The 23728-nt window shown below is 62.4% G+C and overlaps 5 protein-coding genes across 5 annotated transcripts; 4 read left to right on the forward strand and 1 right to left on the reverse strand.

The window, feature by feature from the left end:
• Window positions 1–62: 62 nt before the first annotated feature.
• CHLRE_16g679893v5 (uncharacterized protein) lies at window positions 63–4934 on the forward strand. The gene is made up of 11 exons (XM_043071394.1): window positions 63–207; window positions 354–925; window positions 1051–1523; window positions 1661–1769; window positions 1928–2008; window positions 2149–2283; window positions 2403–2464; window positions 2599–2747; window positions 2904–2916; window positions 3177–3408; window positions 3715–4934. Exons 1-11 carry the CDS (start codon window positions 162–164, stop codon window positions 3850–3852), a joined length of 2010 nt encoding a protein of 669 aa, XP_042916237.1. The 5' UTR covers window positions 63–161; the 3' UTR covers window positions 3853–4934.
• Window positions 4935–4982: 48 nt separating this feature from the next.
• CHLRE_16g680005v5 (uncharacterized protein) lies at window positions 4983–7581 on the forward strand. Its single transcript, XM_043071396.1, has 6 exons — window positions 4983–5537; window positions 5644–5815; window positions 5976–6090; window positions 6251–6304; window positions 6555–6743; window positions 6999–7581. The coding sequence occupies exons 2-6, from the start codon at window positions 5701–5703 to the stop codon at window positions 7081–7083; spliced, it is 558 nt and encodes a 185-aa protein (XP_042916238.1). The 5' UTR covers window positions 4983–5537; window positions 5644–5700; the 3' UTR covers window positions 7084–7581.
• Window positions 7582–7972: 391 nt separating this feature from the next.
• On the forward strand, window positions 7973–12874 carry CHLRE_16g680117v5 (uncharacterized protein). Its single transcript, XM_043071398.1, has 11 exons — window positions 7973–8240; window positions 8438–8527; window positions 8791–8910; window positions 9070–9157; window positions 9321–9424; window positions 9779–9892; window positions 10086–10239; window positions 10434–10894; window positions 11103–11356; window positions 11514–11682; window positions 11799–12874. The coding sequence occupies exons 1-11, from the start codon at window positions 8238–8240 to the stop codon at window positions 12126–12128; spliced, it is 1887 nt and encodes a 628-aa protein (XP_042916239.1). The 5' UTR covers window positions 7973–8237; the 3' UTR covers window positions 12129–12874.
• Window positions 12875–15722: 2848 nt separating this feature from the next.
• CHLRE_16g680230v5 (uncharacterized protein) lies at window positions 15723–17064 on the forward strand. The gene is made up of 3 exons (XM_001698887.2): window positions 15723–15968; window positions 16061–16143; window positions 16446–17064. Exons 1-3 carry the CDS (start codon window positions 15875–15877, stop codon window positions 16473–16475), a joined length of 207 nt encoding a protein of 68 aa, XP_001698939.1. The 5' UTR covers window positions 15723–15874; the 3' UTR covers window positions 16476–17064.
• Window positions 17065–17086: 22 nt separating this feature from the next.
• CHLRE_16g680342v5 (uncharacterized protein) lies at window positions 17087–23372 on the reverse strand. Its single transcript, XM_001698833.2, has 15 exons — window positions 23088–23372; window positions 22871–22954; window positions 22589–22678; window positions 22170–22356; window positions 21837–21943; window positions 21283–21426; window positions 20898–21084; window positions 20549–20665; window positions 20280–20431; window positions 19859–19957; window positions 19637–19730; window positions 19349–19503; window positions 19109–19165; window positions 18895–18999; window positions 17087–18634 (listed from the first exon to the last, which is right to left on the reverse strand). The coding sequence occupies exons 1-15, from the start codon at window positions 23196–23198 to the stop codon at window positions 18566–18568; spliced, it is 1758 nt and encodes a 585-aa protein (XP_001698885.2). The 5' UTR covers window positions 23199–23372; the 3' UTR covers window positions 17087–18565.
• Window positions 23373–23728: the final 356 nt, after the last annotated feature.

Below are 23728 nucleotides of genomic sequence, written 5' to 3' on the forward strand. Positions count from 1 at the left end.
GATATGCGATGTGCTGAACTGTTGTTAGCGCACCCGCCTCTTTATACGGTTGTGGCCCGCGTTTCGTCCCAGCAGACCCAGTACATAATAATGAGAGCAAGCTACTGATAAGCTGCACTGTTCGTTTGGGAAGGAAACCAGCAAGGGGGGAAACAGCGAAGATGCGCTCGCTGCTTGAGGCGGTGGACGCGTCGACAGTAGCACAAGGTGGGTATATGGATTTTGACTGGACATGGTAAACTTGCCGCTCGCGCAAGGACAATGACCGTATGTGATAGCCGGGGCTCGGCTGGGTTGACCGCTCAGGAGCCAGGTGCTGGATGGATAATGTGCTGGGAATTATGTTTTCGCAGGTGCCTTTTCTGGCCCGCCTTCGGTAGTCGTTGGGCTGCTGTGCGCAGCGGTGATTCTGTCTGCAGTGCTGTTCCAGTGCTTCGGGGGCTCAAAAAAGACAGACGAGGAAAAGGGTCAACCAGCACCGGTGAATGGACAACGCCTGCCAGTCGCGCAACCCAACGGTACAGGTCCCCCAGTGACTGTCACCAAACGGGACCCCAGCAGCACGCAAGTTGGCGGGGGTGCAGACACAGCGGCATACTCTTCAACGACTACGGATGGTCCCATGCCATCAGCTAGGCCAGGCCAGCCCGCAAATCCTGTATCGCTGGGAACCCATCAGCAGCCTGCATCCGCGCAGCCGGCAAACGAGGGCACTGCGAAGGCTGCTCCAGGGCCATCATATGAGTCGGATGATGAAGATGGGCAGCGGGGAACAGTGCAGGAGCGCTTAGGAGAGGTCACTCGGTCGGTAAAGGGACACGCAAACGCGGCGGGGGCTGGTGCACTGGATGATGCCGCACAGCATCAGGTAGAGGGGGCGGCCCAGCGGCTCCCCGAGGAGCGAGGTGGAGAGCCACAAGTGCAGGTGGGGCTGTGGTGTGCTGGGGCCCGAGGCACGTGGGTTGACGTGCGGTTTTGTGTGTTGCGGCACGCCGACTGTACGGCAGGCACTTTCCGGACGGTCTTTGCTGCTGTTGCTTACTTGCGCAGGCTAGCACGGTGCCCCCTGACCAAGACACAGCTGCTGCATTGACTCCTATGCCAGCGGCCGCGCCAGCGGCCGCGACGGCTAGCGAAGCCGTGTCAGCAGCCGCGTCAGCTGCTGCCGCGGCCGCACATGCACCTACAACGCTGCCGCCACCAGCAGCGGACGGGGTACCGGCTGCAGGACCGGGCAATGCCACGGCGGCTGCCGCGGCATCTGGCACGCCGCAGGCGAAGCCAAGCGGCCAGACACCAACGGAGGGTGCGCCAGCCGGCGGGGCGGCGGCGCCTCCTGCGGAGGGCGCAGCCGCAGCCCCTGCCGGGGCGGAAGGCAAACCGGGCATGCCCGTCCTTACGGGCGAGCCCATTGAAGTTGACCTAGACATCGACCTCACAAAGGGTGATTTGAAGGTGGACTACAGCACGCGCGGGCTGCTCGGACAAGGCGGCTTCGCGGCCGTCTACAAGGGTCGCTACAAGTGAGGCTACGCGGAATCCACATGGCTTGGGAAGGGGCCAGCCGCGTTCATCTATTCCGGGCACGCCTGTCATTGCGTTTACGGAATGAGCTGAACCGGCTTCCACGATCACGCTCGCGTGGCTGTGTTGCGCACAGGGGCCAGCGCGTCGCGGTGAAGATGATTAAGAAGACGGCGGGCTCCAGTCTGGCTGACCTGCAGGAGGACATGAACGCGCTCATGCACGAGTTGCATATCCTGCGACAGGTGGGGCGGTGCTCAGGAGCTGGGGGCAGGACTGCAGTGAGCGTGAATGGAGCCCGTTCTGCTGCGCCGCGTTTGAGTGGAGGCAGACTCATATCGCAGCGGTTTGCTACTGACACGCGTGTTGCCCCGTGCCCCGGCGCGGTGTCTGGCCCGAACAGGTCCAGCATCCCAATGTGGTGACATTGTACGGCGGCTGCCTCAAGCCGCCGCACATCTTCCTGGTAGAGGAGCGTATGGAGGTGAGGGACGGGGCACCGGACGGCCCGCGCAATATTAAATATGGGCCGGCAGCAAGGACGGCTGATCCGACGGGGAGGATGCATGCTTACGAGCGTGTGCTGAGGAGACCTGTGCCGCGACTGCCTGGTCATGGCTGCAGGGGACTCTGGACTTTTACGTGCATCAGGTCCGTAAGAACGACGCGCTGAGCGTGCGCGAGGTGGTGTACTTCGCGCTGGACATTGCGTGCGGCCTGTCGTACCTGCACCCCCGGATTGTGCACCGCGACCTCAAGGTGCGTACCCTTGCGGCATTCGACGTGGTGTGTGGCGCCCTGTTGCCTTGTCCTGTTGCACCATGCATGCTCACTCATGAACCGCCCTCGTATACTGCCGGCCGCCTCCACCCCTGCAGCCCGCCAACGTGCTGCTGAGCCGCGAGGGGCGGTGCAAGATCTCGGACTTTGGCCTAGCCAGGTGCGGGGGAATGCGCGCCTAGTGTCTATGTGGTATTCGTGCATTCCAACATATGCGGTATTCGACCTCGATGTATAGCTCTAAAGCTGTATTTGCGTGTGCCAATCCCTGCTTGCTAACCTGTAACTTTTTAGGACCAAGATCAAGGAGTACTTGAGCACCAAGAACCTAGACGCGGGCACCACTGCCTACATTGCGCCCGAGTGCTTTATGTCCATGGACAACCCTGACATGCACGACCTGCGCCGCTCCGTCACGGACCGCACCGACATCTACGCGCTCGGTAGGTCTCGAATCCGGCCAATCGAGGGCCCTGCACAGCGTGCCTGCTCGCATTGGTTCCTGGATGAACGAAGGAGTGGCTTCTGTCCACTTCTGAAGTACCGCATTGCTGACCGTTTCACCCGCCGGTTTCAACCCTGGATCGCTGCACCTACAGGCGTGATCCTTTGGTGCGTCTGCAAACCTTGGGTTTGGCTCAGGCTGCCAGGCCGCACAGCGGCCGGGCTACCCATAAAACGTTAGGCCGTGCTAGACTTCCAACGTTTAATGTGCCAAGATGGTGTTGGACAAACGTCCTCGGGGTTGGGTCATACGCTTGCCGCGAATGCGTTGACGGAGGACATTCACGCTGTAGTGACCCCTGCCATGCACCGGGCATCTCCGTTGGCGAGTGCTCATCCACACGCACTCTTCATGTCGCGCTCTGCAGGGAGATGTGCGCGGGCAAGCGGCCATGGCAGGGGCTGAAGCCGCTGCTGGTGGCATACCAGGTCGCGTATCGTAGCCTGCGGCCGCCTGTGTTTGAGCTGGGCCCGCGCTGCCCTGCCAAGCTGCGGCAGCTGATCGAGGACTGCTGGTGCCAGGAGCCCAAGCGGCGGCCCAGTAGCCAGCAGGTGGTGGACCGCCTGCTGGACATCCTCAACGACCTGCCGCCGGAGCAGGTGAGCGCGGCGGCGTGGCCTGGTGTGGGATGGAATGGACTTTGGGAAGAGAGTTCATGTCAGTACGGGCAGACGGGTAGCTGCGCTGGTTTGGGGGCAGGGCTGGCTCTGGGACCGCACGTAAGCTTGCGAGGTGTGTGATGAGATAGATGCATGTACGTGTGGCGCAAGGACGCAGCAGTACAGGTGACCAACAGACAGACGCAAAGTGCAAAGCTGTACTCATGCAAACGTTAGATGCATGCCCACCTTCTTTGCATGACGGCTGCTGGCTGCTGTCCGCCCTCGGCTATGCTTGCACTGCAGGATTATGTGTACCCTTCGCAGGCAGGCGCTGCAGGGCCCGCGGCTCCGGCACCACAGCAGCAGCCTGCACCCGCACCAGCAGCTGTGCAGGTCGCGCAGCAGGTGGTCTCACCACAAGACGTGGTGTTGCGCCAGTAAACCATTGAGGACGCGCTATCTTGGAACTACAGCCGTGGGGCTACATACAAAGGGGCCAATACATAATTGCGTGGGCCTCGCACCGTGAAGGGTGGTGAGAGTCGGCGATCATCAGCACGGGCTTTCCGCGGCCGGTCTCAAGCGGCTCGCCTCAAGTGCGGATACGGTAACTATCAACGTACCATCACTGATAAGCAATCAAGACATGCAAGGAGTCTTCGCATTTTGGCACTCGATGTGCATTGCAGTGCATTGGGCGCGTGGGGACAAAGGTCATCGTATGTAGGGTACCTTATAGAGATCTCGGGGAAATGTGGGGAATTGGGTTATGTTGGTTGACAAGACGGGCATGCAAACGCACGTGGAGTGATTTGATGCGCAGCTTGTATTGGAATGAATTATGCACATGCACTTTCCCTGCGGTTGTGCAGCGGGTCACGACGTGCGCGCTGGGAGTGGGAACGGCCAGCACACGGGGTCGCACAACCGGGTCCGCTTCTCGTGGACGAGCTAGCTGGGTACGTCCTCAGGTCCGACTGATGTGGGGCTGGGTGCCTGAGGCAGGACCGTGCTATGGACTAGGAGGCCATTGTTGCGCTGTGGGATTATGTCCCGGCATTTCGTTGACGTGTGCGAGCGTGCGTGCGTGTGCGACGCCACAGAAGGTGCGCAGTTGAGCGCTTAGCGTATTAGCTACAGGGCGGCGTGCTTACAGCCTATGTTCGTGCTAAAATGCGGTTGACAGAAAAGTGCCAAATTTCCGGGTGGACAGGCGCAGAGTCGGGAGATGCGGACGGCAAGGCGCTACTTGTGAAGATATCTGCAAGGCATAAGGCATGGTCGGACGGAAACGTATCGGGACAGCTGCGAACGGCTGCGACGGAGCAACAGCGCTGGGGATTCAGTCCCTCTGGGGGGGCTGGCCCAGGACATGCAGCATTGCGCCGAGTTGCTGGAAGCGTTTGGAAGCATCATGGGGACACAGGCTCGAATGCAAGGCAGGAGCGGTGAAAAGGCACACAATGTGACCGAATGCGAGGTTACAAGCATGGACGCTCTCCTGCTTTCAACAAGGAGGTGGCCTCTCCTGCTTTCAAAAATGGCTGCTGTCCTGGACAGCGCAATCATGAAGCGGAGCTGCCCCACAGGGCTGCCGCCCGCAATCACCTTATGGTATGTGCCTCGTGCCGGCAACAACATTAGCTCTTACTTCAATTGCTAGAACTCTTGAAATATCGGAAGGGTGAACAGGCGGTCTTGCGCGCTCCGAGCCTGCAGAGCCTGAAGGACAGCAGTTAGGCAGGTTAGGCTGGCATGGGAGTGAAGGGGCGAAGGCATGGTCTGGACATGAGTCGATGAGAGCCAAGGCGCACAGTGAATTCAGCTGATGGTCTTGAGTTGCATAGTGCATTTGCTATGTCGCAGCTGCTCAAATTCTGAACATGTTACTGTATACATCAAACCCGAGCGCTGCTCCGTCGACAGTCAACGACAGATTTTCCATGCACATCCCCCTTACGTCGCTACTCATAACAAGTTTATGCATAGCATAGGGTCTTGCATAAATGTAAAAGATGGCAGATGCTAGGGAGCTGCTTGCGTTGTGGGACCGGAATGTGGGTGCTCTCTTGGAAATTCCGCCAGGACAAGCGCTTTCAGGACGAGCGCTTTCGGCACACGACATTGTAAGCTCGATGTGCCAGTGGCTCGGGGCAATCACACACAGCGGCTTGTGAGTGCGAAGCGGTTCTGGGCTTGCACACGACGCACACCGGTTTTGGGTTGCTGCAGGCTCCTGCAGCCCCAATAGTACTGGACGCCGCCGGGCCGCCCGTCTACGCCAGGCGCATGTACAAGCTGGTCGCACTGGACACAGACGGCGTGCCCACGTCCATTTATGATGGTGTCACGAAGTATCACGCTGGCGTCACGGTCTACAACGATGCGTTGCCGGACCATTGTGGTGCGTCAGTTCGGAGGGGGGCAGCGGCTTGGCCCTGACCCCCCTCCTTGGCCTGGGCACGGCCTGGACTTCTACCCACACCTCCTACACTGCTGCACCTCACGGTCTGTAATTCCCGCCGCAACAATCCGCCGCCCCCCGGCAACCCGCCGTCTCAAAGGTGGCTTGTACGTGTATCCGTCGTATGAGGAGTGCTTACGGGCCGGCGCGCGGGGCTTCCCGCGCGCATCACGTCTGGCACATGCGCCTCGCGCCATAGCGGTTGTCTTGGCTTGGTGAGGTGGTGCAAGGGGCAGTAGCTTGAGGCTCGGTGTGCAACAACAAAGTGCCAAAGTGTGCATGTCGCCATTCACTTCGTCCGCGACGTGTGAGTGTTTGGCTTTGACAACAAGTCCACAGGCGTCCCCCCCGTGTGCGGCTCTCCTCTCCGCCCAGGAATCACGACAAGTCCCGGTTGCCGGTCTCTTATGGTGCTAAAAAGGCTTACAGGTAGGGGTTGGAGTCACACGTATCCATCATAATCAAGGTAAACCCGTACCTCTAGCGCTGGTTTGTCATGCGTGAGCAGGGCCAGCTGGGCTCAACAGCTCGCGTTAGTTGCATGCCTACTGCACCGTACCCCTGCATTTAAAGCCATGCTACTTCCAAACTGCCAGCCCGCGCCGCTCACATTCACACCAGCACGCATTTCTCTCACACCTGCGTCGTCTTTCCCCTTGTGCCTTTCCACCACCCGCAGCTACCTGCACTTGGTGGACCTGTTGCCGCTGCCTCCCACCTGGTTCGTCACGTCCGGCGTCGCCGCAGCTGACACCGAGGCAGGATCCTGGAGTGCACACGGCACGGCGGCTGCGGCAGGCGCCAGCCCGCGGCCCCGGCGGCCCATCACGCTGCGGCCCCAGTCGGGGACGCCAGAGTCACTTGCCAAGTAAGGATACGGCATAAGTGTCCTCCCCTGGGCAGACCTGCCAGACTGCTTATCTGCAGCTCCACGGGTCTGGTCGTCTCTGAATGAGCTTTGCGCTTGATATGTTGCATGCACGCAAGCGTGGCGTGTAGTCCTGTGCACCGCCTGGCCCCAGCTACACGCGCCGCCTCGCCCGTGTGCTTGCGCGCTCGGGTGACCCTACAAACCTCGCAAGCATTCACACGCATGCGTGTTCCGGTGCCGGCACATGTGTAGGGCCCAGGCCAACACCATACGTCTGGAGCTGGAGGTGGCGGAAATGGAGCAGCAGCTGAACATGGCTCGCAGCGTGCTGTCGTGAGGGCAGAGGGGGACGGGCGCGGCCTCGCGATGCAGAAGAGCTGCTTTACGTTGTTTGGCCTGGGGGCGTTGCCAGCCGATACAGTTTGAGCGCTCTGCTACTAGCGGACTGGTGCGTCAACCAGCGGGTCGTGCAGAACATGCTGGCGTTCGAGACTCCAGTGTGTGGGCCTGCCTGCGGGCTGCAGCAGGCAGCACGGGCACGTTGCATGAGCGGGAAGAGCTAGTGGGCGCCAATGTGTCTAATAACGGCACACTGGTGCTGGCAGCGTTGTGGTGTGGACGTGGTAGCGGTGCTGGGCCGGTGGGCCCAATGGTGACAGCGGCTGCCGTGCGGGGTCAAGCGGCGACCTGCTCTCGGGTGCGCGGAGCGGAGAGAGCAGGGTGCAGCAGGCCAATGTCTGGATAGGGACTGAGGCCTTAGGGACTGGACCTGGATGAGCTGTGACCGTCTGTGACTGGCTGTACGCTACCGTACTTTCAAGACTTCGAGTGGCCATTAGACCGGCGCGGCGGCGCCCAGGGAGACACACCTGGCTGGCCTCCCCTGGCCTGCATCATCATATCGGAGTTCGAACCAGGGGAACCAAGAGGGGAACCCCTAGCTCGAACGGCGGTTGGGGTCCGGGAAGACGCCGCTGGGAAGACTACGCCAACCTCCGGCGGAGAGGCGTCTGGCGGTCTGGGGCAGGTCACCGCCGGGGTAGGTGAGCCGAGCAGGGCCCAAAATGGATTCGCTGGCCCCTCCTTTAACAGCGCGCTTGGTCGGGAGCAATCAGACTGTAGACCGGCAAGGGCCACGCAGGGTCGCAGTCAGGTTTCGGGATGGGGCGCGACGAGGTTCAATCCCCGCCGAGTCAGCCGCGTCCAACACAGCCGGAACGCTTCACCTTAAACTCGTAGATTGTGCCAACGGGCGGGCCCGCGCAGCAAACACTAGTTGCTGGTTAAGCGCAGCGTGGGCCCTGACACTCGGCAGATTTCCTTCTTCGACTTATTCGACGCCCGCTAACGTTTCTAAATATTTACTCACTTTCTTAAGCAGCAAGAATGGGTGCGGAAGGGATGACGTGCTCAACGCAGCGACAGGTTGGGGTTTTGCTGCTGGCTGCGCTTGCCTGTTGTCTAGGCAGCGCCAGGGCAGATGTCTACATTATGGTGAGGCACTGGCAGCAAACGGGGATCCCTGGACCGTGAGGGCGCGCGGCATGAAACGCCGGGAACGAACCTGGGGACCTTTCTAGGTGCCGGTTCGCAGCCACTGCACGCCGGCCATGTTGTACGTCATACTTGGATAGCGGCGCTAAGAGGCCGTCCGTTTCTGGACTCGCCGCACGCCAACTCTGGCCACACAGACGCCCAGCTACGCGTTGGACCCCCTGCCCGACATTCCTGCGGACTTCGGCCCCGATATCCCAGATGAGGGGATTGACGGGTTCTTAAGGGTAGGCAGGGTCTCTTCTGTGCGACAGGAATGATTGTAGGGGGCTCGTTGGTATGACGTTACAGTACTGCCCGCACGTAGCTCAACTAACGGGTGCCCACACTGTGCCATCTGCTGCCGCACACTGTCACACACTGCATCACACCGTACATCGCCTGAAACCTAGAGCATTGAAGGGCTCATTGCCGCCGCCGTACTTGCGTACTTCCGCCGGTCTGGGCTGCACATTTTATATCACATCCACGACCTGTCGCCGTGCTGCAGTCCGCGGACCCCGAGGATGCGTGCACGCCGCTGACGTTTGAGGACTTCGACACGCCGTGGATTGCCCTGATTGCGCGGCAGCAGCAACCGCACGCGACCAACTGTACCTTTGACGTCAAGGTGGGGACAGCGCCACAGCGGCACTAGGGCTGGCTCAGGGCTTGGGGAGAAGTTGTGTGGGGTGTGGCACAAAGGTGCACAGCAGTGCCGGGTTTGTGGCCCTACAGTAGTCGTGGCAGGTGAAGCACCGCGTCCTTGTTGACTGTGTGGCGAATGCAGGTGATGAACGCTCAGGCGGCGGGCGCGCTTGCTGCCATTGTGTACGATGACGTGTACGAGAGCCTCATCATCATGTCCAAGCCCAAGGGTAAGTCCGTCGCATGCTAGCTTGGAACATAACGAGTGAGATACTGCATGTCTCTAGGTTTCAAGACCTACAGTCTTCAGTCAGGGCAGCTTTGCGTGCGCTTAAGTGCCATGTAACGTGTATGTGGCTCTCCCCGCTCGCTCTGCGACCCTTCCCCCGCCAGGCCACCCGGACCCGCTGATCCCGGCGGTGTTTGTGTCCCAGAAGGCCGGCATCATCATGCGCAAGCTCATGACGTTGGACGTCATCCGCGTGCGCATCACGCCGGTGGGTGCGCCAGTCCGCATGCAGCAAGCGGGCGTCGCTCCAGAGGGGATGCGTCCGTGCCGTGCCGTGTTGCTCGCATACACACACACAGACACAGAATGGTTTCGGGCCCCTCTCCTTCTGCTTTTCTGACACACATAATCACGCACCAGTAGGCCGAATAGATATCGCAGATGCGCACTCACCATGCCTGCGCATGCGTGTGCGCGTGTGCCAACCTGCCCTCGCTCTATTCCACTCCCACTCGCACCCCACCGCACCCCTCACCCCCAAGTTTGGTTGGGTTAGCTTGGGCTGGTGTTCACAATCCCCCCCTACCCCGCCGCGCCTCACTCGACCCCTCTGCGCCCGCAGCTGAGCAACGTGGCCTGGCTGTCCATGCTCATGAGCGCCTTCCTGGGGTTGCTGGCGCTGGGGGTCGTGCTGGCCACGTTCTACGTCATGCGCTCATGGAGCATGTGGATCACGGTGGGCCGTGGGCCGGCGCCGGGGCTGGAGCGGGGTCCGGGGTGGGGGCTGGGGCCGGCGCTGGGAGCCAGGGCCGAAGCTGGGTTACAGCAGGTGACGGGAGGATCGGAATCGGGCTTGGAGGGATGCAGGCGGCGGACTGCGGGCGGCTTGCCTTTCCAACTGTTGCTCCAACCCTGGTGCGGGTCCACAGGGTATGCATCATCGGGGTATGGCCACCAACGGCGTGCCGGCCGGCCCCGGCGGCCAGCACCCAGGCGCCGCGCCGCGGCCGCCTCAGCAGCAGGACCACGGGCTGCCGCCGGACGCGCTGCGGCAGCTGCCCGTCATCGTGTACGAGCCGCCAGGTGCGCGGGCTCTCCGCCTGTGCGGGCGCATGGTGTCCTTGGGGGAGTGGTTCTGGCAGAGTGTGCGTACACCTGCCGGCTACCACGCCGCCTGCCCGCATCAGGGCCTGCTCCTGCTTTTGCGCCGATGCCGGAGCGTTTGCCCAGCTGCCGGACGCGTGCGCTGCCCGCCGCCTCTGCCTGCGCCCTCGCAGCCTCCAAGGCGCGCACCTCGGCGACCCCCTCGGGCGAGCCCAGCCTCGCGGCCTCGCGCTCCGCCTCGCTGCGTCCCAGCGGCTGCTGGGGCCCGGGTGGCGCCCTCGAGGAGGAGGAGGACGAGCTGGAGGAGCAGGTGCAGGCGCAGGCGCGAGACGGTGTGAGGGCTGCGTTGATGGGCTCGGCGGCCGAGGCGCGGGCTGCGCGGCGGGGCAGGGACCTGGAGCAGGGCTGCGGGGAGGGAGCTGGCGCCTGCTGGGAGGAAGAGCAGGAGGTCATGGAGCAGGAGCAGGAAGAAGAGGAGGACCGGGCCTCTCGCAGTAGCAGCGACAGCGGTCAATGCGGCGCGTTGGCAGCGGCGGTCAGCGGCATGCGCACGCCGCGGCCGCCGGGCGCGCACGCGGGCGAGACGAAGCGCACGTGCGCCATCTGCCTTGAGAACTACGAGGAGGGCGAGAAGGTGCGTGTGCATTTGTGTGTGCTCTGATGCTTGCATGCGTCCTGGGCGCTTGACGTGGTCATGCGCTTGCATCAGTCCCGCCTGCATGCGTCAAGCTTTTAAGCCCCGCAATCGCCACTTCGCCATAACAGCGTTCTGGCTTACACCCTCGCGCCTGGTGCGCTGACCCGCTGTGCTCGCGCACCGCCTTTCTCGCGCCCTCGCACAGATCCGCGTGCTGCCCTGCGCGCACCGCTTCCACATGACCTGTGTGGACCAGTGGCTGGGCAACCGCCGCTTCTGCCCCGTGTGCAAGCATGACGCCTCGCTGCCGCTGCCGCAGTCGCAGCTGCCCGCCGGCGCGGCAGGCAGCAGCAGCGCCAACGGCGCCGGTGGGCAGCGCGGCGGCGCCGGTGGCGGTCAGGTGCTGAACGGCTGGACGCTGCTGATGCAGGGCTTCATGGAGCTCATGCGCCCGCCCCGGTAAGAGCTGAGGGCCGTGAGGGAGGGCCAGGCATGGCTTGGCCAGCTGCGGTGGAGCGCACGGGACACAAGGCCTTGGCGCGATGTGGCTTGGTGTCTGCCCCGATGATGCAGCTGACCGCCCGTCACCTGCCTGCCCACGCTTTGTGTCGCGCAGGTTCCCCGTGCGCATCCTGCAGCAGGTGGAAGCCGTGCAGGCGCAAGCACAGCGCCAGGCCTCAGGCGCGCCGGCGGGTGGAGGCCAGCCCCAGCCGCCGCCGCAGCAACAGCAGCAGCAACGCGGTCGCCGCGGGCGGCAGCAGAGGCGTGACCGCACCGAGCTGCAGGTGGGTGGGTGTATGTGTGATGCAGGCACACTGGGAGGGAAAAATGCGGCTGTTGACGCGTTTGCACAGGTCTCGCCCTTCCACGGCACGCCTTCTGAATTGCTTTCTACGCACAGGAGCCGTTGCTGCTGCGCGGGCACCAAGTCGAGCAGCTGGCCGACATTGAGGCGCCGCGGCCGCAGCCAGCCACATCTGCTGGCGCAGCTGCTGTCGCCACCGCCGCCAGCGGTCAGGGGCCCATCAACATACCCACGCCGCCTGCGGGTGCGGCGGCGCACGGCGGCACTGGGGCTGGCGCTGCAGGGGCCGCGCCGCGCGCTGCGAGCCGTGCCGGCCCAGCGGCGCGTGTGCGGGCTGTGCTAGCGGGGCTGTTGGGCCAGACTGCACAGGCGGAGCCGGCAGTGCCTGGCGCAGCGCCGCAGCCGCAATTCCCTTCGACACTGTGATAGGCACAAAGGCTGTTGCGGCGCTGGCGTTGACATGTCCCCATGCTTGACCGCGTCCTCAAACACCCCCTGCATAGGCGGAGGAATGTGTATAGTGCATTTTGCTACACGTTTGCAGGCTTTCTGTTCTCCTGTGTGTCTGTGTCTTCATTCTGTACAGTAGGGACAAAGACGGTTTGGAGACGGCTGGATTTCCAGGCCGACTACGTCTGCCCTGGGGCTGCCTTGAAGGACGTCAGCGCTAGAACGCGCGCTGACTATATCTCAGATCCATCAATCGTGTGCAGCCGCGGTTTGCGGGAAAGCGATCTGCTGTGGACTTGGATGCAGGCTGTTGTGTTTAGGGGCATCACGTATTCGTAGGTATTCGGGAAGGGTCATTGTCGCCTGTTGTCGCAGCCGCAGGGGGAGTAGTGGACGGCGATGGAATTGTTGTCTCGGCGGGCTCCAGTGTGTGGTGTCTGAAGTATTGCAATTGTTGCGTGGTAGACGACCGATAGATGACTGTCGTATGTGTTCCGGTGACAAGCGCCTGCTGGATTCGCCGTGGTTGACGGAACAGACGAATCCAATGGTGCAGTGCGGTGCGCTGGGTTGCCCAAATTGCACCCGTGCTGTCCTTCGCGTGTATCGTGTTTGCATGAGCCAAACACCGCCGCAACTAGCCTCGCAACACACCCGCTACGCATAGAACGTTAGTACGCAATCATACGTCAACGAAATCAACTACTCCGTCCGCATCGCACTGCATTTGGCGCCATTACCTACGTGTTAACTCGTTACAGTAGAATGCCGGGTACAGTTATGGATGCGGATGTTACAGAGGGGACAGTCCCAGCTCCCGAAGACGCCGAGCCATCACATGCTATCAGGGCCCAACCCCGACTTTGCTGCAAACCCTCCCGCGGGCAAAGTCCGTGTGACTCCGCGCACAGTGAGTCCTAGCCAAGCCTCAACCCGCCAGAGCCCCACCGCTGTGCCTCAACGCCACAAGCCTAGGCACAGGAGTGCCGGGAAACGTCTAGGCCGCAGGACACACGCACAGCGCACGCACTAACCAGGGCGCAAGCGTCCAGGTACTAGAACGGTCGCCCACACGTGCATCCTGCCCACACACATAGCCACCAACCACGCACAACCTCTCACGGCGAGGGGGGCGGGGAATCAGCGTCATACGGCAAGCGCAAAACCATGCCGTCACCAACAGCCCGAGATATGAAGGGATGCGCAAACGGCACAGCGTCCCAACCCTTTGGCCTGATACCCAAAGTCACAAACGTCTGGAGACGACCCCAGAAGTCAGCTACGACGGCAAGTCCAATGCTCAGCACCCGGGCCGACGGCAGCTTCGCTCGCGCCGCCAACCCGGCCATAACCACACGCTGCCGACCAAAGTCCAGGGCAGACATAGCAGCGAGACACACCACATCCCACACAGGTGGCGCAAGCCCCGCAGGCGGGCGCACTAACCACAACTCCTCACGAGAGAAGGCACTTAGAGCCTCCTCCGGCAGGAAACCCATAGCCATCCCCATACTTTCCCGCAGTGACAGCGCAACAGTGCAGTCCCAAAACCAATGACGCCGGTCCCCATCCTGCATGTCCACCCCACACGCCCAACACGGGTCAACAGTAACGCCTCGCGCCCGCTCGCTAGCATGCCGTGGAAACGCCCAGCAAGCGTTGGCGGCCACACGCCACAGTGCTTCCTTATGATGATTCTCCCATTTCAGCGACCACAAGCGGGCCAAGGTGCACACGAAGGCCCCCGCCGCCAGGGCAGCCCCCACCCCCGACACACCCGCATCGCACACATACTGCAAATGCTTAGCCTTCAGGGCGGCTAACTGTGGAGCCATTTGTAGCACGGTCCCCGCCTTCACCGTGTAGGCAGTGAGCAGGATGGGCGGCCCCCCGCACTGCAACCATCCAAGTCCCCGCACCACCCGTTGCACCGACTCCGCCGTAGCACTCACGACGTCGGCCACCGGGAGCGGCAGCGCGGCGGCAGGCCCCCGAGCCAGCTGGGCCGCACGCGCGGCGGCAGCCCAGCCAGCGGGAAGAAGGGCCACCGCCGCCGCAAACCGGTCGGCCGCCTCTTGAGGCGACGCCGGCCCCGGCAGGGGCGACGGCAGGCGTGCCCGCGTGCTCCAGTGCAGCACCCGCCTCCACACAGCAGTCACATACATATCCGCACACGCTTCACCAGACCGGGAGCCCTCCGCCCAAGGGCTTGTCAATGCCTGCCGCAGTTCATTCAGGCCGTCATGCGCTGCAACCAGCTGGCCCACACACGCCAGTCCCGGCAGAGCGAACAAATCCGCGAAAGCCAATTCCCACGTGCGGCCGTCCACACACAGCGCCGGGTTAGCCCACAACGGCACATGACTCACCCACGCGCCCGGCTCGGGCGGCGCCACAAGAGTCACCGCGGGCAATGCAGTCATGGCTTTCAGCAGGCGCGCAAACGGCTTGCCCGCCGGGGTGAGCGGCTTATTCAGCACACGGTCCGCGGCCCCCCGCACCAAGAAACGCAGGGGCGTTGCCGCCGGGTGCACCTGGCGCAGCCACGCCGCCGCGACCCGGGTCCACGGGGGCACGTACGGCAGCAGACCACACACACCCAACACACACCGGACCGCGAGACCGGCTTGCCGCGCTTTCACATGCGGCACCAGCGGCAACAGGCCCGCCCCCCCCACCGCCGGAGGCAGTTGCAGTTATGTGGCCCGCGGGCTAGGCGAATGCGGGATCAGGCGGGATCGTCCGTTACGTTGACACTTGACAGCGGGACGTGGCTGGGCGCATGGCGGGTCGTGCCTGTACGAACCAACCCCGGCTGTGTCCGGGAGATGAGGTAGACTTCTCACCCTCGTTGGTTACACGATCGTTGCGTGCGTTCCTGCCTATAAATACCCTGAGCCCCGCTAAGTACGCTTGCTGCACCCCAAGCAGTGCCGAGTCCCACCAGTGGTGCAAGCACCGTGCGTATGGGTGCTAACCGGTTTTCAGCCTGTGCGGACGGAAAAGGTTCTATCCGGCACCGCGGCGCGCTGTGGCCACTACCAGGCAGGCCCAGACTAGGCTTGAATGAAAAGCGCAGCCAGGCGCGGGGGTCAGAAGCCACGCTCCTCCACGCTCCCTTTGTGGTTGGGGGCTTGCTCCCCGGGCCCGTGCGCGCGCTAGCCATACTGCTAGCAGTGTGCACCTGGCGATTCTCCCCTACAACAACAACCGGTCGTGAAAAACCCGTTGCCTTGATCCGTGGTTGTGGCATGACGCCTATCTCCTGGCTGGCCCACCATAACGGCTAACATACTAACACCAATGGATGCGCAATGTTTTGCGCATGCACAAGCAAGTAAGTTCTACGCGTATAATCGGCCCTCAGCACCATGCTTGTGCTAATATATGTCGTGTCGCAGCAGCAGCGCGAGCGCACCGAATTGCGAATGTGAGAGCGCATCAGTGTAGAAGCTGTCGCACTCTATTGCATACACTAGCTGACAGGTCCTCAATGCCGCCCGTGGAGACAGGGCAGGGACACGCGAGCGCTACGGCAGCGCTGCGATGGGGAACGCAACTTCCGGTCCTATAGCGCTGCGGCGCCCTGCACATATACACTCGTTCGCTGCTACTTGCCATAACATACGCTTGTGCCCAAAGTCAGTCCATCTGGGACGCGCCCGAAGTCAACTCGAGATCGTGTTTAGTCGCTTCTGTCTCTCTTCCCAACACCAGCAACCATGGATCTGGGTGATGTCGTGGTCAAGCCTGTGAAGGATTTTGCCAAGAACAGTGCTCGCCTGGTGAAGCGCTGCACCAAGCCCGATCGGAAAGGTGTGTGGCAGCAGGTTGCACGGTTCCCAGCCCTCTTCACGCCTGTCGAAATGCTTGGAACATAACAAACCGTGTCGGTCACTCCCTTGCAGAGTTCATGAAGGTGTGCTCGCGCACGGCCGTGGGCTTCATCGTCATGGGCTTTATCGGCTTCTTTGTGAAGCTCCTCTTCATTGTGAGTTTCAAACAGCGTAGCTCAGCTCAAGAGTGGGATGGTGGTGGGCAGCAGTCTATGACAGACGCGCAGCGGGGGGAGAGCGTAGGTTGCCCTTGGAGCAGCGGGGTCACTCCCCGCGGCGCGGGACGTGTGAGTACGCGCGTGTGCCACGCCCACGCACTCAGAGGGTTACTTGTTTGCACTAGTGCTGCAAAAGTCCATTCCATGGCAGACGTGATGCCCTGGACTGAATCACGTCTCGCCCCGCCCTAATTGCGCTCTGACCATTCCTTCCTCCCTTCCCCTACCCACGCCCGCAGCCCATCAACCAGGTCATCATGAGCTCCTAAGGACGCAACGCCTGGAGCAGGCCATGATTGGAGCATTATCATTAGACCAGCGACAGCTTGCGGTGAAGCAGCTTGGTGGCTTTCATCTGCCGGTCATTGCCGGTTGTGACTGGTTCACTGAAAGCATGACGTACGACGCGCGTGTACGCTTGCTGATTCTCGAATAGGCGTGAGCGTAGGCAGGAGCAAAATCTATACATCCGCTCGTTAGACACTAGCTAGAACGTGGGGCAGTGACTCCACGGTGACACCTTGACTGCTGACAAGGATGACGAAACACTCGTTACTGTTTGGACGACGTCAGTATTTATGACCCCTCGTATAGACGAGGGATGGGTGCTATGTACTTGCAGCGCCATGAAGCGCAGGAGGTTTTGTTGTGGCTCATGCCACCGGGTTTTGAACGGCTTCTGTAAGGAGTATTTAAGCCGAACACGTGCGGCATGGCCTCGCTGGACGACCTGGGGTGTGCGATGGGACAGTGGTAAGTGAAGTCCCGTAGGGTGCAGCTGATTCCCAAACCTCAGCTGGACGACCTTGGGTGCGATGAGGGCGAAGCCAAAATGGCAACGGCGCGGTTTAAGGGTGCCTCCCCTGCCTCCTCCTGCCTTGACTCAACCGTGTTGTCAAAAGAAAAACGTAGAGGAACAAGCCGAACTGTCTAAACTGATCTGCCAAGCCTGTTGCACCAACTCTCGAGGCCAGCCATCCACATATGTACAAGGCCCGTGGCAAAGGGTGGCAACAGCTACCATCCGGCTGATTGCGCTAGGCCGTCAGCTGCCGACTGCCACAGCGCCTGCCGTACCCGAAGCCTTGAGATTGCTGTATTACAAGCCTGAAGCCAAGTAGCTCATCTGCCTACTGTCTGAACACTGCTATCCTATGTCAGTGCTTACAACCATACACTGCCGTACACACCTAGACCATCTAGTGCACAGTCTGCCCCAGACTGCAGACGTTTACCATCCAAGCTACACTGTGCGCGTCAGGAAACTACCAGCCTGCCAGCACGTCAGCGATGCCTCAATACATTAACTCCGGCGGTTTACCAGCCACGCAATCTTGCCTTGACGTTGCAAATTAAGTGTTGGGGACTTGGGGTCTGGGAATACGCTGCGACTACCACCCGGGTGCCACTCGGGGAAGTCCCTAGGGACTGCGTGAGTCCAAGCCCCTTGATCACTAAAATGGCATCATGTGACATATATAATGGTCCCTGAATGGTCCCGGGGCATAAATTCGAGCGAGAGCCGAAGTCGAAATGCTAAATGTCGCGGTCGCCAGGACCGAACAGAATTTGCCCGACGCTGTCAGGATTTACTCTATTAATGAATCTAAGTCGGCGGCACCTGGTCTAGCCCCAAAACACCGCCTATGCGAGATATGGGCTTCGGTCAATTTCGCGACTTGAGCCCCGACCAACGTGTTTTAGTCCTCTGTCGAGCGCTATTGGCCATTGATGCTGTTCAATATGTACCTACAAAAATGCGGCGTCTAAATCGTGTGGTAGGATTTCCCCCGGGCGACTCCCAGAGCCCTCCGAACGTGCGGGTTTGGCTGGGGAAATGCACCCCCCGGACGCCGTACGACCCTGCAGACCCACTCGGCCTACGTCAACCCCGGCCCAGTCACAACGCCGTGTCAAACATTCCAGGCCGAATAGGTCTGAAGGTGCTACCGGCGCCACCAAGGTGGGCCAGCGTTTGGACTCAGCCAAAACAGGGAGTGGCACCCGGGTGGCGACTACGCCAACCTGCCACTTACCCTGTCCCATCGCATCCAAGCTACACTGTACAGCCTCCCATGCTGGTGCCGGACCCAGATGTGCGACTGGCGCGCTACCACCGCTTGCGGACATCCAGGCTGCCGCCGGGCCGCACCACCGACACTGCGGCAGCGCCCCATTCCGCAGAGACCCCCAGTCCGCCGGCACTCGCAGTGCGGCAGTCCGTGTGCGTGTCGGCAACGGGGTGGCGTCAGCAGCCACCGCCTCCCTTTGACAGCTGAGATTCGCACGGTCGCCTCTTCAGCCGAACGCAGCACATTCTGACATTCCCTGTCCGGTGTATGCGGGTTACGCAGCTCGACTACGCCTTGGGTTTGAGCGCCGGTGGCTTGGTGCCAGCTCCTCCCGTCGACCCCTCCTTCTTGCGTCCCTACATGGCACACAACAGACATAGCATTCCCGCACGGTCAGAGCCTGGAACGTGACGAAGGGCTGGCCAGTGCCCCTGTGTAGCAATGTCCCGCTCCGCTTGCCAACCAGCTGAACGCCGGCCTGGTACTGTGGTAGCGACACGACGGCCCGCACCAGCACAACGTGGTGCGCGATGCAGCATCCGTGTGGCGCAAAGAGCCACAGGCGCGGCCAGCACACGCATCACGACAAGGCACACGCAGCCCGCCGCTTGCTCACCAGTGAGTCCTGGTGTTCCAGTTTGCTGGGCGGCGCCGCCGCCGGCTGCAGCGGCCGCTCGAAGTGCGTCTGCGGCACGTTGGCCTGGTGCACGTAGTCGGGCACCTGTGCGCGTGGGGAGAGAGGAGGGGGGACGTCAGCCGCATAGGTTGACCTCGGCTTGCTGGGTTCAAGTTGCGGCGGTGTCGCACTAAGCGCCTCGCACAGCCCTCACCTTGTAGAGCTGCAGCTTGGGCAGCAGCTCCGGGCACAGCGACAGGTTGATGAGCGTCTGCGGCGCGCAGGGGGTAAGCAGCGTCAGCGTTGAACGTGCTCCGGTGTACCATTGCTGTTTTCGCCGACTACTGGTACGGTGTACATTTGCTGTGCTCGCGGACTACTGGTACTTGTGCTAACCCCGCAACCAGCACGGAACCTGCCCCTCCTCCGCAGCTACCGGTGTTGCTCAGCGCACCTGCCGCGCGTTCCACCGGGCTGCCGAGTTCTTGCCGTCAAGGAGCGGCAGCAGGTGGCGGATGGAGCCCGCGGACGCCAGCGGCACGCGCTGCTCCTCCGCCAGGCTCACCAGCCGCAGCACGGCACTGGCATACGTCTGAGCCTCCGCCATGCCTGCAACGAGGCACGTAGGTGTCAGTGAGAACGGCACGTCGTTGGATCAAGTTTGTAAAGAGCATGATGGCAACGAGGCACGGCCGTTTGTGTGGGTAAGGACTGATTGAGATGGCTGCGCGTTAGCGCTTACCGGGCTCCATCTTTGCCTTTTTCCCCTTCTTCTTGCTCTTCTTCTTGCCCTTCTTCTTGTCGTCCGCGGCGGGTGCTGGGTCTGCCTTGACGGCCTGCGGGGCAGAGGAGACCACGCCGTTCAGAACACGGGTGCCGATAGCAGAGCCCATCCCGCCGTGTGAGTGTCCCCAGTCCCGCCACCGGGCTTCTGCTGCTTCAGGGCGGCCTCCTCAGTCCTCACCTCCAGGTCCGGCAGTGGCCCCTCTGGCCCCACGCACAGCCCCACCAGGGAGCGCAGCACGCCGTCCATGGCCGCCACCTTCCGCGCCCGGCCCACTACCTGCAGCAGGACAGGGGCAGCAGCGCCAGTGGCGGTAACAGGAACAGCAACAGCCGTCAGCGCCTTGGCGCACTGTGCAGGCGTAGTCACACCACATACGGCGCCGCCACTACGATCCGATCCGATGGGCCCACTCAACGGCGTAGCGTATGCAGCCTAACCTCGACCACAGGTGTTGTAATGTAATACCAAACCCCGACTGACGCCCATCACCCGCACACACCGTATGCGCACACCTGCCTTACACTGACACCCACCCACAACCTTCACATGTCCCATTCCTGTCGATCTCAGCTCCCTGATAGCTGTCCAACACACACACCTGCTCGCGCGTCTCGTCGTCCATCAACTCCAGGTCAGGCACCTCCACGCCGCCGGGGCCGCCCGCCCCCTCCGTCTCAAGGCCCCGCACCACGCCCGCCTGCATGTCCGCCACCAGCCCACCAGCCGTCCCTGGCGTCGAGCCCACGTCGACTGCGAGCCAACAGGGCCAGGCGGGCAGCACACGGCGGGCCGGCTAAGCGCTCGGTTGTGAAAGCGGTTGTGCGAATGTTCAGCCCTCCAGCAAGGAAAGTGAAGCACCCGGCTCACCTGCCGCTGTCCCGTCTGTCCCCGCCGTGCCGGGCGGTGGCCCTGCCGCCGCCGCCTTCGCGGCCGCGGCGGACGCACGCCACAGGCTGTCCGGCATAATGTAGCGCAGCATGCAGGCTGCAGTGCCGTGCGGGTGAACACATGGCAGGTGAGTGTGGTGCTACCACGAGCGGTGTGTACATTTTGGGCATGCAGGGTTTTGGACGTGCACGTCGGCATGTCGTCGACCCTCGCCCGCCTCCCTTCATGCCCCCGTAGTCGTGGAACGCCAACTTCTTGCCAGCCTACCAGCCCAAACCTCCCCACCAGCCCGTGCAACCCCGTTCCAAACCCTCGGCATGTCGCTCACCCGCCGCGTGCGCCTTGTAGACCAGCGGTATGACTGGGTGGGCAAACACGCCCGCCACCGGCTCCAGCGCCGACAGCCCCACCACCACCTCCTCGCACACCTCCGGGCTGGCCCGCCGCAGCAGCTGGTTCAGCACCGCCACGCAGCACGCCTTGGCCATGGGGTGTGCATTGCGGGTGCGCAGCACCTGCACACGCCGTCGTTAAGGACTCAGTGCGCATGAATGTCTGACTTGGAACCGGGCTTCTGGTATGGGTGGTCTCCCAGGCGCAAAGTCCTGTTGGGTCCTTGTGTGGTCCTTATACCCGCGCAGGTTGCTGCCGGGCGCTCTACACGTTCCTTGCCTTGGCCCCTGCCGCCCCTCAGGCTTCCGCCCGTGCCCCACCTTGACCATGTGCTTGGGCCCGCCCGCCGCCAGCAGCGCCGCGCACGCCCCGTTGGCGATGTCGCCCTCGGGGGCGCAGCACATGGCCTCCATGGTGGCGGCCGCATCGTAGCAGGCGGAGCGCCCACCCAGCTGGCTCATCTCCTGCAGTGAGGCCCCCCGGGAGCAGGTGGGACGTTCAGGTGGGCACGGGAGGAGGGAAAGGGGTGTGTGAGTGGGGGGAGGGTTAGACGTCCAGTGGCCGCAGCTCCCAGGGCGCCAGGGCCGCGCGGCAGGCCCCTGAGCCAATCCTATTTCGGTGTCCTGCCGATGCACCGTGCCCATGCACCCAAGGGGAGGACACAAGACGGAGGACAGCAGGACAAGAAGCGGTGACGTGCTGTATGCCTTGGCTTCTGAGACCTACACTTCCGTCCGCTCGTCCCCGCCACGCGCCTTCCCCCTTCCCCCCGCTGCAGGGCTTGTCGTTCCCCCAGCACCCAAGCCCCCCAGCGCCACAGCACCCCCAGCACCCCCCAGCACCCCCTAGCACCCCCTAGCACCCCCCCCCTCACCGTCAGGTCCAGGCACGCCACCAGCGGCGTCCAGTCCCAGTCCGCGCGCATGAGCCGCCACAGCCGCGGCCGCGAGTCCGACTCCCGCGAAACCACCCGCAGCAGCGCTGCGTGCGTGCAAGGCAAAGGCAATATTGTCAGCTGAGCAGTTCGGCAGCCCCACCAGCCCGCACGTGCTTCTCAAGCCCCACTGACCCCAGAGCCCCACCCCGGTTCGCACAGTGTGCTCCTCACTACCCCACACCCCATGCTGTCCCGCTCCACTCCACTCCACTGCTCCACTACTCCACACTCCACTCGCTGCCCGGGCGCCCTGCCGCCCCTGCTGCTCACCGCAGGCCACGGCGCGCAGGCTGGCGCTCTCGTCGCCGAGCGCGGACAGCACGTTGGGCAGCGGCGCGGGCTTGGCGTCCAGCATGACCCCGCGCTGCACCGGGTTTTCGCCGGTCATGGCCACCAGGATGCCCAGCGCCGGCGTCATGTCGGGCGCCTTGCCGCTGGCCAGGATCTTAACCGACACCTGTGTGCGTGTGCAGGGGGAGAGGAAGGCGGACGACGGGGCAGGGAGGCGGCAGCGTGATAAGATTGTGGTTGTGGTGATTGTGGCTATGGTAATGGCGGTGTTTGTGTGGCCTGGTGAGGAGTGTGGTGCTCCGGCGATAGCCATGGAGCCCTCACACTGCGCCGCGGCCAGCTGACAGCGACTCCACCGCCCGGCCCGGCCTCGCTGACAGCCCAAACTGCCGCCCCACCTCCACGATGCCCAGTTTGATGGACTCCTCGCGCTTCTGCTTGCCCTGCTTGTTGTTCGGGAACAGCAGCTGCCAGATGTACATGCCAGCCTGCAGCCAACACACCCGGCAGTGGCAGCAGCGGCGCGTCATGGCACACCGCACAGGGTCGCGGACCATCAGCAACACCCTACGCCGCCGCTTGGGATGCCTGTGGCTGCCATGCATGCTAGACCCCTCCCCTGACCAAAACCCCGTCCTTGCGGCCACACACGCTCTGCGCCCAAACGCGCCGGCCCCTACCTGTGTCCGCGTGATGTTTGGAGGGGGCGCCTGGCCCTCCTTCAGCTTCGTTTCCTTAATGTCGCCACTATAAAACTCCGACAGCTGCAGGTCAGAGAGATAGTGGTGACTCTGTTGCCAAGTGGCTTAGCGACTCAGCTCAACGACTTGACGCGGCTGGCATGCGCATGCCAACCCGCATTATGCTCGACAGCAACCTGGATTATGTCATACGCACCTTCTGAAGATTTTGGCTTAGATCCCACAGTCCTTCGCTCATCCAGGCTGGGCGTGCCGATTTCTTCTTTTTCCCTCCGCCTCCCTTTCCTTTCTCCTTCTTGGGGGGCATTTTGGTTAAAAGTCAGTAGCGTTGGTAGTGCTGGTGCTGAGACTATTAGATTTTAATGACAGTGGAGGGCTTCGCCAGCTTCGATGGCCTGAATTCGTCACGCCGTCGCTTGGTGCTTCAGTATTGCCGATGAAACTTGCAGTAGTTGAATATGAATAAGCGCTTTGCAGCCACTAGCATGTTCAAGGATCAGTCCACCAGACAGCATGTCCGCCATCAGCGGCACACCCCCATCACAGCCCCATCTGCGACCAGCATATCATGGGCCTCGCCATGGCCGCGATGTCACCTAACCCGCCCAAATCTCACGAAAGCCTCCAGTACTGCAAACTCGCGGTGTTTGTCTCAAGCTCCCCTCTTCTGCCTGTCCCACAGGGTCCCACGACATCGCCTGTCGAATACCCTGGCGGCCACGACAACTCAAGTGGTGGAATTATCGGAGCTGTGGCTTGGGTGGGAGCGGAGTGGGGTTATCCGGGTAATGCGGGCGGGGAAGGGGGCAAACAGTGGTCGGGGGTGGGCGGGGGCCG

The sequence above is a fragment of the Chlamydomonas reinhardtii genome, chromosome 16 (assembly GCF_000002595.2).
Source record: "Chlamydomonas reinhardtii strain CC-503 cw92 mt+ chromosome 16, whole genome shotgun sequence".
NCBI lineage: Eukaryota > Viridiplantae > Chlorophyta > Chlorophyceae > Chlamydomonadales > Chlamydomonadaceae > Chlamydomonas > Chlamydomonas reinhardtii.